This window comes from Calidris pugnax, unplaced genomic scaffold (genome assembly GCF_001431845.1).
Source record: "Calidris pugnax isolate Ruff unplaced genomic scaffold, ASM143184v1 scaffold25, whole genome shotgun sequence".
NCBI lineage: Eukaryota > Metazoa > Chordata > Aves > Charadriiformes > Scolopacidae > Calidris > Calidris pugnax.
This window is the reverse complement of record NW_015090805.1, coordinates 12,634,457-12,646,753: the sequence shown is the minus strand read 5'-3', so window position 1 is coordinate 12,646,753 and position 12,297 is coordinate 12,634,457. Positions and strand designations below refer to the sequence as shown.

At 34.3% G+C, this 12,297-nt stretch overlaps 1 protein-coding gene across 2 annotated transcripts in view; it reads left to right on the top strand.

Moving 5' to 3' along the window:
- NCAM2 (neural cell adhesion molecule 2) overlaps positions 1-12,297 on the top strand; it is a 302,812-nt gene that overhangs the window by 254,633 nt on the left and 35,882 nt on the right. For both annotated transcript variants that reach the window (XM_014938236.1, XM_014938237.1), the window contains exons 14-15: positions 1,665-1,786; positions 9,415-9,595. In XM_014938236.1, coding sequence (XP_014793722.1) covers positions 1,665-1,786; positions 9,415-9,595 — 303 coding nt within the window. The remainder of the gene's footprint in view (positions 1-1,664; positions 1,787-9,414; positions 9,596-12,297) is intronic.

Genomic DNA, 12,297 nt, shown 5'->3' with positions numbered 1-12,297 from the left:
AACATCAGTCTTTACATTGTTTCTCAGAAATCATGTTTTGTTCCTCTTGTTTCCCTTCTACCAAGTAACATGAATGAACTTCAATTGGAGAATGTATCCCATTACCTATATTTTTGAGACTTAGACAAACCTTTTTTTTTTTTTTATTCAAGAGTACAATCTGTGAAAGCTATTAGATTAAGGCCATCTTGTCACTTACATTTAGGTTATTATAGGTATCTATGAGAAATGAATTGGCCCTTTCGGGAGACGTTTCTTCAGCAAATTCAAGTCTCAAACAGAAATCTTAAACTATGGAAAAAACACTGTGAAGCTGTTCTATCTTTGTAGTAACCTTTATAAACAAGAAATTCAGATTTAAATATTAAGGGCTAATGAAAAAATATTTTTCTCAAGTTACTTTTAAATAGAAACAATAACAAATGTATTGAACACAGAGAAGAAAAATGAAGGAACTATCAGATGGCACTGTATAGTACTCAAGCATATATACCAAAACATATCAGCAATTATTACTAGATTAGTGTCTCATGAATCTGTTGTCGCTGAACTGTTTTCTGAGTAGGGCATTACTCAGTATAGTTAGGAATATTGGCCGTAATGGAATGAACAATAAGTCACGCGACTACAAAGAACAGAAAATGTTTCCATGTTATTATATAATGTTCTTATTTATATATTTCTTCTGTCCAAAACCAGTAACTTGGCAGCTTTCAAATTCATTTTTATTAAAGCATATGCATATTCTAAATATATTGAATGAAAAATTCTATTATTCTTATGGAACATCATAGCTAATTAAAAGTGATAGATACCAATAGAAAATGTGTGTGTATATATATATATATAATATATATATATAATCTGATAGAAAGCTATGCAAATTTATCTTTACCATGGTAAGGGATAAACAGAAATATTAAAAATATTCCTAAAGGAACTGAATTTCTCTGAGTGAATGCAAATTTACAGATATTTTGAAGATAAGACACTTCACTATGACAACACATTTTCATTTAGGATCTGACTTAAAACTTAAAGAAATTATTATTATTATTATTATGTGAATTTCCATTAACAAAGTGGCTTAAGCTGGCTATTAACCCTTGAATTGTACATTTAAGATTATTTTTATCCTTTCATTACAGAGAAAATTGTTTTTTCTTTTGGAAATCTTATTCTTCATATTTATTATTAATATAGGCTGCTCCAGAAGTATCTAATTTTGCCTTAGCCCATTTATTGAAGAGTTAACTTACCTAATATCTATATTTCAATTTAGATCTCACACAGGGGACTAAAGCTCATGCTTAAGGTTACTCTTAAACATTAGTGTGACAAGCAGCTCACCAGCCTTGCTGAGCTGATGGCTAAATAATTCTGAAGTAAATTACATTTGAAAGTGTCAAGAGTCAGAAAGTCTCAAAGAAACAAATACTTTCATACTTGACATAATTATGTTTCCTTGTGTGAGATAATTAATCTACACTAAAATATACTTTAACTGAAATATTTAACACACTTACTAAGGATGGTCTTCAGTGCTTGGAAGGATCATATTCACTTTAAAGATTTTGATTAATAATCTTGAGGACAAGTTCCCATGTGTAATTTAAGACTTATGTGATTGCTGAATTATTAACTTCTGCTTTTCCCTGGTTTAGGGGAGCCAAGCCCTCCTTCAATTCATGGACAACCAGGAAGTGGCAAGAGTTTTAAACTTAGCATAACTAAACAAGATGATGGAGGTGCCCCCATTTTGGAATATATTGTCAAATACAGAAGTGTAAGTATTTCAGTTAATCAAAATAAGCGTGTTTTGCTTAGTAATATCTGCTTTTCATGTGAAGAGGAATGTTGATATGATTTGAAATGTAACAAAATACTGTGCATTTTTTGCAAGAAAAGAACATACAGTATAGTATGTTTTCTCTTGTGACTAAGTTGCTAATGCCACATTATGCCCTGCTCTTCCTAAGTGTATAAGTGAAAGTTCATTCTAACAAGAAAGCTATGTTCTCTGGTTAGTTAGAGGATAAATGAGGAACATTCATGTTCAGCTTTCAAAAGTGCAGTAAATTAGCAGACATTAAAGTTACATAATTAAGGGTTGTTTGAACAGGAAATTATTAACCTGTTACAAATGTGTCTGTATTGATATATAGCTTTCTAGAGATAGAAAGCTATATTCCAGTGCTCCATATTAATTTTAAATGAGATTAATTATCTGATCATGTTTCGTTTTTTCTATCTTTCTGCGTTCCAAGGGTCAGCTTAAAGAAGCCAAATAATCGGCAAATTGTTAGGACTTCCATGAGTCTCAGTGTACACATTAGTTTTTTAACAGCCATTATGGAGAATTTATTTGTCATCTGTCACCTAGAGTCTGATTAGGTGTTCTTAACTGGCAGTTTTAGAAGACTGGATTTTTTGCAATGTGTACTTTCTTTTTCTATGAAAAAAAAGTGTGGTTTTTTTTAAATTATTATTATTAAAGTAGCTAAATATCCTTCCTTTCCTGATATGCTCTGTTTAGAAATGACAGGGTTGAAAAAGTAACTATACAGCTAGTAAAAGCGATGAATGTACTTAAAAAGTGTGCATTTTCTAATACTTTCTGCTCTTTTAGCAAGGTTATAGTTCTTTTGTCTGACTTGACCAAGGAAAAAGACATTTTACCAGAGTTCAATGGCGTATTTACATGGCTGTTTTGAGAGCCTAAAAGAGGTTGGGAATGTAACACAAGATGTTTGGACACGTTGAACAGAAGGTAGTGAGGACTGTATTTAACAGATTTAAGAAATCTTTGAGAAATTAAATGCAGAACCTGTTTTAGTGTTCCCCAAAAGGAAAAGCCAGTTCCTTATTTTGTAATAATTTTTGTCACATTTTCTGGTGTTTCTGATAATGTAACTTTCAGGTAATATTTCTGGGATTATCCAAGTGCTAAACCTGGCATGTACAATTATTTTCCTAAATTAAATATAACCAAAGCAAATTGGTAGCTCCAAAGCAATTGAGAAAAATTTGGTGGAGCTTTTAAGAGTAGCCTAAGGGAATAACCAGCAGTTATTCTGATATCACTGTTCCTTAAATCTTAATTGACCTTCTTAAATGACTTTCAGTCCAGTGAGTACAGTTGGCATAAAAGAAAAGTAATGGCAAAGAAAAAAGAAGGTAGTAAAATATGCCATACAAGATACAATGCAGTTTTGTGGGACTGAGCTTCCTAGTTAGATTACAATGCCTCTATTTATAATTCAGAAGATAAGAAGATAAACTGTTTGGATATCATGTATGCATGCAGTATAAGGAATTAAATCTGTTTCTGTGATTTAAACAAGCTAAATGATTTTGGACCTATCCTGTATATTTTTGGAAACCTGATTTTGATCTTGTGTTTTGACTAAGTTACAGTATTATAATATAAAAGGTCATTTTTCATTTGTATAGTTGAAAGATAAATGTACAGTTTAAACAGTAACTGGAAACTTAATAGGTTACTGAAGCAGATAGCTTTTACTCGGACCTCAAATCCATATCTCCTTAAGCTTCCAATTGAAAAAGCAATTTGACTAAATCAAAGGCCTTCCTACAACAAAAAGCATAATAATTTTTGGTGTTTTAATCAGAATGAATGGATGCTATTTAAAGTTCTTAATTATCTGTTGACTGCTTCTCCTCTATCTTCCCCATTGGTCGTATTTAATTAGCTTTTCTATAACTCTTGCCAGCTTCATTATTAGCACCTGGACCAATGTATTTGCTTGCATGTTTAATGAGCATATAGGATAACAAGCTAGTCATCAGTGGCTTTTTCTTTGTGTTTCATAACAGCCTATGTCTTACTAAGACTCAGTTCCCTCATATTTAAGCTTTCTACTTATTTATTTATTTATTTACTTTAAATTGGGAGAAGAACAGCCTTTAAGATTATAGTGATATTATAGGCTGGTTTAGGGAAATTGTAACTTTTCTTTTTCTGGAAATCATGTGTTTCATTCTGTCAAATATAGCTTTCCTAGCATCAGTTATTTCATATTATGGAGAGAACTTACTAACTATAATCAGATAATTAAAACCTTCTCATTTTGTTCTATATTCCAAAGAAGTAGGTGCTATGAAATTTTTTTGAGTAGCAGCCTCAAATTGATTCATGCTGTTGCACAATGAAAGTCAAGAGATGGAGCCTGAAGCTGATATGATACATTGACTTCAAAGTTACCTTAGGAAAGAATAGGAGGAGACAGAGAAAGAGAAAGCAATACTGCTCCCCAGTAGCCAGCCAGGAAGATTCCCTAGACAAGCATCCTGTCCAATGCAGGAAGTGACCCCCTAACAACATTTCTCACAGTAATTGTGTAATTTTAATGGAGACTGACTCAAGCTCCCCTCTGGTTGTTCCTGCTTATGACACTATGAATATTGGTTGGGGTACACATGGTTGGTTGCTGGTGTTGCACAATGGATGTTAAGCTCCATGCATGTCAAGTACTGGGGAAATGCGTACTGAATCTGTAAATGGCTATTATCTGCTGTGTTATTTACTAAGTACAATAGTAATAAACTAAAAGCTAGAGAAGGTTGAAGAACTAGTACAAACTAAGGGGAAGGTGAGCAGCTAAGGAAAACCAGGAGGAAGGGGCATTTGATAGAGAGGAGAGACTGCCACAGCAGTTCAGGGCACATGGGTGACCAGGCACAGACCTGGAAGAGAAAGGCAGGCTACAAAACATCCTTTGGAAGGTATTACATAGGTTAAGATTAGCACCAGAAAGAACATAACAACAAAGTGTGATCACGACACAGTTATAATCACTCACCCACAACTCACATAGTCACAAGCAAAAGTTTGTGCTTACTGCTCAAGTGCATTTTGACCGTGGTTGATATTCTGTAGCTGCACATTGTAATTGTGAATTGGTGCTTGGTGCACAGTGTTGCCCACTAGTCCCGAAAAATATGTATCCGTCTATTATCTTGAAGAGATTACCCCTCTGCTGTCACTTCACTCCCTGATAAAGAGTCCCTCCCCATCTCTCCTGTAGGCCCTCTTTAGGTACTGGAAGGCTGCTGTAAGGTCTCCCCAGAGCCTTCTCTTCTCCAGGCTGAAAAACCCCAAGTCTCTGAGGCTGTCCTCACAGCAGAGGTGCTTCAGCCCTCATCTTTGTGGCCATTCCAACAGGTCCGTGTCCTTCCTGTGCTGAGGAGTCCAGAGCTGGAAGCAGTACTCCAGCTGGGGTCTCACCAGAATGGAGCAGAGGGGCATAATAGCCACACTTCTATTGATGCAGCCCAGGTTGTGGTTGGACTTCTGGGCTGCCAGTGCACATTGTCAGCTCATGTTGAGCTTCTTGTCCACCAACACCCCCAAGTCCTTCTCCTCAGGGCTGCTCTCAATCCATTCTCTGCCCAACCTGTATTTGTGCCTGGGATTGCCCTGTCCCAGGTGCAGGACCTTGCACTGGGCCTGGTTGAACTATATAAGATTGCATGAATTTAATGGTCAGTACAGCTAAGGCTGCTCTTGAGCTTCACATACCCCACCAGCCCCTCCTCATTACTGAGAACAAGGTCCAGCATAGCACCTCTCCTTGTTGGCGTCTCTAAGTTCCACTTTACCTGCCAGATCTTGGACTCCCTGTGCATTTTAAGACTATATATGTTATCGGCCAGTTATTGTGCTTTGTTCGATATTTGTCCTGTATTACCCAGACCTACAAAGCACCACTAATATAATGAATTATTGAGAAGTCACTGCTTTAAACTATGACATTGTCTTCTGGGAGGATTTCTTGATATTTTTTCTTCTCAGTTTTCAAGACAGTGTGGCACGTCCTCAAACAAGTCTGTTTGAGGTGAACTTTCAGTGAAACAATTTAGGAAGGATGGAGAATAAGGGAAAGGGTTGAAGGAGTTAATCACTTTTCCTCATTTTTTATGAGTTCCCAGATAATGTGATCTTGGGTAAAATGTAAAATGACCATTAAAGAAATGTTATTTTCTAGACTAGTAAACAGTTAGTTGCCTGAACAGTGGATTGGCTTTATTTCCACTGTTGTCAGATATGCCCTCAGTTTTGAGAAATCACGAAGTCATGGTAAATTGGAGTTTCACACTGCTTTGTTTACTTTTTTTGCCAGAGTATTTAGGTGCTTAGGTTACTTAGAGTTGTCTTAGAAATCTAGCTCTTAGGCACTTGTGAGGTAAATTTGGCTGATTATAACATTTAAAGCCAATATACATGCAATTAAGAAATAACAATTTTTTTTTTCCTTTTTTCTAGTATCATTAGTCTGTGGCATTGTGGCAGGTTTGTTTCACCCAAAGACTTGTACTTAGAAGAGGACAGTGTGAATCTAAGGCTTAAGACTAATGGAAATGGGCAGTAAGACCCCCAGAGATTGCCAATTGGTTAGTCTCATAGCATTAGTGACCTTCTGTAAAAGAGTATTTCCACGTTATATGAAAAAAAAAATCCACTGCAAATAAAGGAACAGTTTAATCTCTGAGGCTTCAGATCTGATTGAAGCTCCTAAAAATATGCATTTGTTGGTGGATATTAATGATACAACTGCTAATAATAAATGATTATTGAAGACATTTATATGAGCTTACCTCTCAAATTAGACTGTAGTTTTTAATTTAGATGTTTCTTTCATTTGTTGTAGAACACTGTGCATATGTATGGCTTTCTATTAATTTTCAGTAATATTAAAAATAGAACAGCCTAATAAGGTATGAAATACTCTTTTGTAGTTCTGTTTTCTGCTCCTTAAGCTACCAGTTAGAGGATGCTAGCATAAACGGGGAGATTTGTAGGAAGATTTAACTGACAGACTCTTGTTTTGTGTTCTTGTCCCTCTCTTTCCTTTTCTACACTAATAGTAAAATAAATATGGGCACATTACTGATCTCTATTTAGTAAAAAGTGCTTGAACATACATATGAAATAACAGCTATAATGAAGGACATTGCAGTTCTTTTATTCTTTAAGATGCCAAAAGCAGACTGTGTTTGGGAAGACATCTGTTTATCTTTAAAAGAAGACAACTTGTTTTCCAGATACTTACTTTCTTCTTCTTCTTCCTCCTAAATTGTGTTTGTCACTCTTCATAAAACATTTCGTTGTCTTTGAGCTCAGGGCTTGGACTTTGTTTCATTTGTCTCAATCCACCTGATTGGCTTCACTTTCAACTAAATTTAGGGTGTCACTTCTCTGGCATAGCATGCAGGTATCCTGCTACGTTTCAGCTCTTACATTATTCTTCACCTGACCAAACTGTGGAACAACGCCTTTTCACGTAATTTTATGTCTGCAAAAGAGCAGCCTCATACAAAAATCTGTATAGTTTTCCTTCCAAATCTTAAGATTATTCTATTCATCACATAATTCTACAGTTTGATTTCAAAATATGGTCATATATCTGTTTGCAGTGCTGTCTTTTCCACCCACAGGAACCATATTAGCCTGAATCTTTATTTTCAAGTATTATTTGTCCTTCTGTGATTCTGAACTTCTTTGGTACTCCCCAGTATATTCATACAGTTGTATTGTACACACACCCCAAGATCATGTATGGATCTTCTGATTTCTCTCATGTTGTTATTCTTGGGAATCTAGTAGTTGGGTTTTTTTCCCTAACTCATCCCAAAGTTCGCCAATTTAAATAGCCATTAAAATATGGTGCTACATAATATTGCTATTCCTAATATAACTAAGGAGTATTTGTATATGCATATTGCAATTGTTATTAATTTCTGTTATTTTAGCAGTGCTGTATGAAAAGATATATTGTAAGAGTAGTTTGATGTAGTGATAAGTGGATTTACTCAATGGAAAGTAAATGTAGCTGTATTCATTCAGTGGCATGCCAGGTGATTGCAAGATAAATTATCCACGAGGATTTGGGAAAATATCCTTGACAGAAAATACAATTTTCACTGTATGATGACTAAACTATTGTTACTCCAGTGTATTTAGGTTTTTTCATGATTTGTAATGTGACTACCATTCTGATGTTTTTCATTAGTCTACTGCTGCACCAAGTGGGCACTTTCACCTTGCAGCAAATGTTCCTGAAAAGATGTTTCACTGTATTTTAATCGTTCCCAGGACTATCATGTGTCAGTACCAATGCCAGTGCAGAAGAAGCAAGAAAGAGTTTAAGAAAAGGTGTAGCAAATAAGTTATTGCAAATAAGTTATTGCAGCAGTGCACATAAGGGCGTTTAGTGTGCCACTATTTTCTGAAGGCTGGGGACAAAAAACCCCACAGGCATAAGGAGCATGATTGGGCCTTAAACTGTCTAGATGCTATTTTCTTTGACACTTGTATCAGTCAAGAGCAGGATGCTTCAGCAAAGAGTGTAAATATAAGCTGCTGAGAAGCATAGTAGTAGTAGCAAAAAGTTATACTTCCCAGTATTTTTTTTACCCAAGAGAGTTTGTATCCACTGACTGGGTCTGTGTTGCTGTATGGGTTGGATGGCCAGGATTTGGCTCTCAGCCGTAGGTTTTTCCACTCTATTGTACCTCAGTGTTCAGTGAGAATAGGACTGCAGGGATTCCTACTGACTGTTGTTGATACTCCTTTGAACAAAATGGCTTTTGTGTTGGACATCATATATTGTTTTATCCTTTATACCTATTAGTTATTTTGTAATTCTCATTTGTAGAAAGATTAATTAAATATATTTTGCAATAAAAAGAGCAGTTGCAAATGTAAGCACTCCAAATTTATGAAATGCCAGAACTAAGATTGCAACTGAAGTCCTCATTTGTTCTCTTTATATAGGTGTCTTAGATAATTATCTGTATTATGAGAATTCTTTTTTTTCTCTAGGACACTATCGTAGTGGTTTACACATGTCCTCTACAGTGTAGGATTGCATGCTTTGTCAATGTTGTTGATATTGTTGCATACAAACTGGTTTGCAAAATGTTAGTGTCATTTCATTATATAACTAATGTATGAAATAAGCAGAGCCTGCATTCATGAACAACTCAAGTTTGGATTTAATGGCAAGTTTCTTTGAAAGAACATTGATCAAAATATAATTGAAACATCTACATTAAATAAACCTTTTACAGAATTTATTCTTAGCAGCATTTGTAAATAATTATCTTGCTATTCCCCAAGATAAACTTCGTATTTGAGCAAAGTATAAATTGAAGCCAAGAGGTTAAAAGTGATTGCCTACAAAATCCCTAAAGCCACATTGTAGAAACATGATTAGGAGTGCTTAAAATTACAAAAAGCTTGAGTACTCAGAACTCTAAAATTAAATTATCTGAATATTCATAACCTCTGTAAATGAAACTCCTTATTTTTTATGCATCATGTAGACACATACTTTAGAAAAATAATACAAGAGGTTTTGAGAATTTAAACTAATATTTGCATCTTTACAGAAAGATAAGGAAGACCAGTGGCTAGAGAAAAAAGTGCAAGGTAGTAGAGACCACATCATCTTAGAGCATCTTCAATGGACTATGGGTTACGAAGTACAAATCACAGCTGCCAACAGACTGGGTTACTCTGAACCAACATTGTATGAATTCAGCATGCCACCAAAGCCCAACATTATTACAGGTAAGTTAATTTTAGAGTGTTTTCTCTCTAGTATTATTTGCTATGCATATTACACTTAGGCATGCAGTTGAACATAAGGTAACTGAAGACTTCTTTAACTGACAAAGCCGAAGACCTGATACTCTATTATCAGCAAAGGCTCGATTCAAAATCCATAAATGGAGCCTCATTTCCTATTTTTCTCTTAGTAATAAAGCAATTTGGAAGTACAGAAGAAACATTGAACCTTCAACCCAGGTGATGACATTTAACTAGAAATCTAGTATTTAAGATACACCTGCTATACATTTCTAAGTTGCCTTGTACTGCCTATTTGTCTGTTGGAAGCAACTTAACTGTTAGAATTCTTGATTTCAGTCCAACTCAAAATATCTCTACATGTGTTTCAAGATACACATGTAATAAAGGTATTTATTTTTGTGTCTCATGAAGTTAAAAGTTTAAATATTCTTGTTTAAACACCATCTTACTGATTCACCCTAATATGGTGAACATACAGCCTTCTATTTACAAGCTTTAAAATCTGTAGAAATGTTCATATTTTCAAGTGTGTAAATAGGAAGGTTTGGAATTTTTAAAAGAAAACTGCATAGTATTTAAGAGTGAGTGTGTTTCAGTAACTAATTTATCAAATTTTAATGCTTCACAACATAAAGTTATATTTTGGTTCAGCAATGCAAAATTATTTCATTCAGAATAAACCTAAAATTTGATGGTAATTTCTGATCTATTATGGGTAATTTTAATTTTTTGTAAAACATATGTTATTAGGAAGAGACTTCAAACTTTTAATCTAAATTATGAGCTGGTAGCTTTAATAGTAAATTCCAGATTACATCAGTGTCATCATTACAATTTTAAAATCAGTTGTTAAATCCTGTAACAGAGTATTTTCTGTATGCCATATATTAAACTATTAGAGCATTAGAATCAAATTAAAATCTTGCCAAATAAACATAATGGGCAATATATTAGAAGGTAAACCATATTAATACCTGAACATCTGATTAACATTGATCTTAGTAAAGTGGCAGTGAGTTTGAATGTCATAGACCACTGTGTCATTAGAAAAGTTTGAAATAACTAACAAATTTTGTTTTCTGTGTATTGCAATTTTTCTTCAAACATATTTTCAGAGAAGTTATCTCAAGATCTCTGCTTTTTTTTTTAATATTCCATAGCAAATTGTTGATATCAGAAGCACTGTTACTTGCATTTCTAGAAAGGAATAGGCATTTGTAATTCATTAATAGGTTCAGATCAGTTCTAGTACCAATATTTGGTTGATGCACTTCAGTTGCATCTTGATTGAAATTTGGGTCCTCAATAGGACCTGTGTTCTTAAAGCGATAGTGCCTTGTAATTGCCATCATTCAGAAATAAAATTTCCTTACATGATCGAAAGATAAAAGGGGAAAAATGTTGGAAAGCTTATTGTCCCAATGAAATAAAAGTATCTATCAAGTAGAAAAAGAAATAAAACCTTATATAGGTAAATGGAAGGGATAAGCCATTCTCAAATTTTGTATATTTGAAACACAGATGTCCTGGTTTTGCAAATGTTACTTGTTTTCCAATGCAATCTAACTTTAACCTGCTATAATTACTTAAAGTATTACATATTATTGCCACAGCTGTTGTAACTGAGAGAAACATGACATGCCAGCGTAAATGATAACCTAGATGGTCTCTAGACATTCAAGTAAAAAGCAGTTTAGTTAATTTTGTTTCAGAAGACAGATAGAACATTTTTCTCTGAACACAGTTTTATAGCTATTTAGGGACTTTCTCCTTTCAGTGCTCTCCCATAACCTCAAAGTAGTTTTAAGAAGTCTGTTACACTATTTAACATCAGGACTTCTTTATATGAATCATTATTGCAATTATGACTGTGGAACTAATTAGTTTCCTTGACAACTGTTTTTGCAAGCCTGAAAAGAGTGTGAAATTCCCATCATAAAAATATTCTGTAGGCGATTCTTAAATGTATGTCAAAAGACACTTAGAATCAGTGGAACATTAATGTTCATATCCACGAGTCAGTATGAGTATCTTGTTTTGAAATGGCATAATATTATTATCGCAATATAATATATATATAAAAACATAGTTGCAAAAGTGCCAACCAACTCTTTTAAAACTTTATATATAAAGTATATAAAATACTTAACTTTGAGCAGAATATTTCTTTCTGGTATCAGTTAGTCAACTCAGATGATGCATTATTTATCTGCTTTGAGGCTTAGGTATTTGCAGCTAGGCATCTACAGCTAGGTCTAAAGAAGGATATAGGCAGCAAGAATGAAATTAGGTAGACTTTTGAATGAAATTTGCATCGCCTATCCTGTGCTCACTTGCTGCTTCTGATGACTACAATTCCCTTCCTGACTATTCATGTAATTATTAGAAAAGTTTCTAAGACTCCTAAAGGTTTTCATCTGTATGTGCCCAGATCTATGGCACTTCAGCTGAACTGAGTGTTTCTGTCTTGCTCTAACTTAAATAAAAAAACAAGATATCTGTAGATCCTATGTATGCAATCTCAGGGATATAACATTTCAATTTTGGGATTCCCTAAGTAGCATGATAGTTAACTATACCTAACATATTATTATGGTGAAAATGTGTGCAAGCTAATGCAACTAATCAGAGAACTGGAGAGAGGTGGAGGCAAGGATACATTTGTTGTCCTTGGATGGATG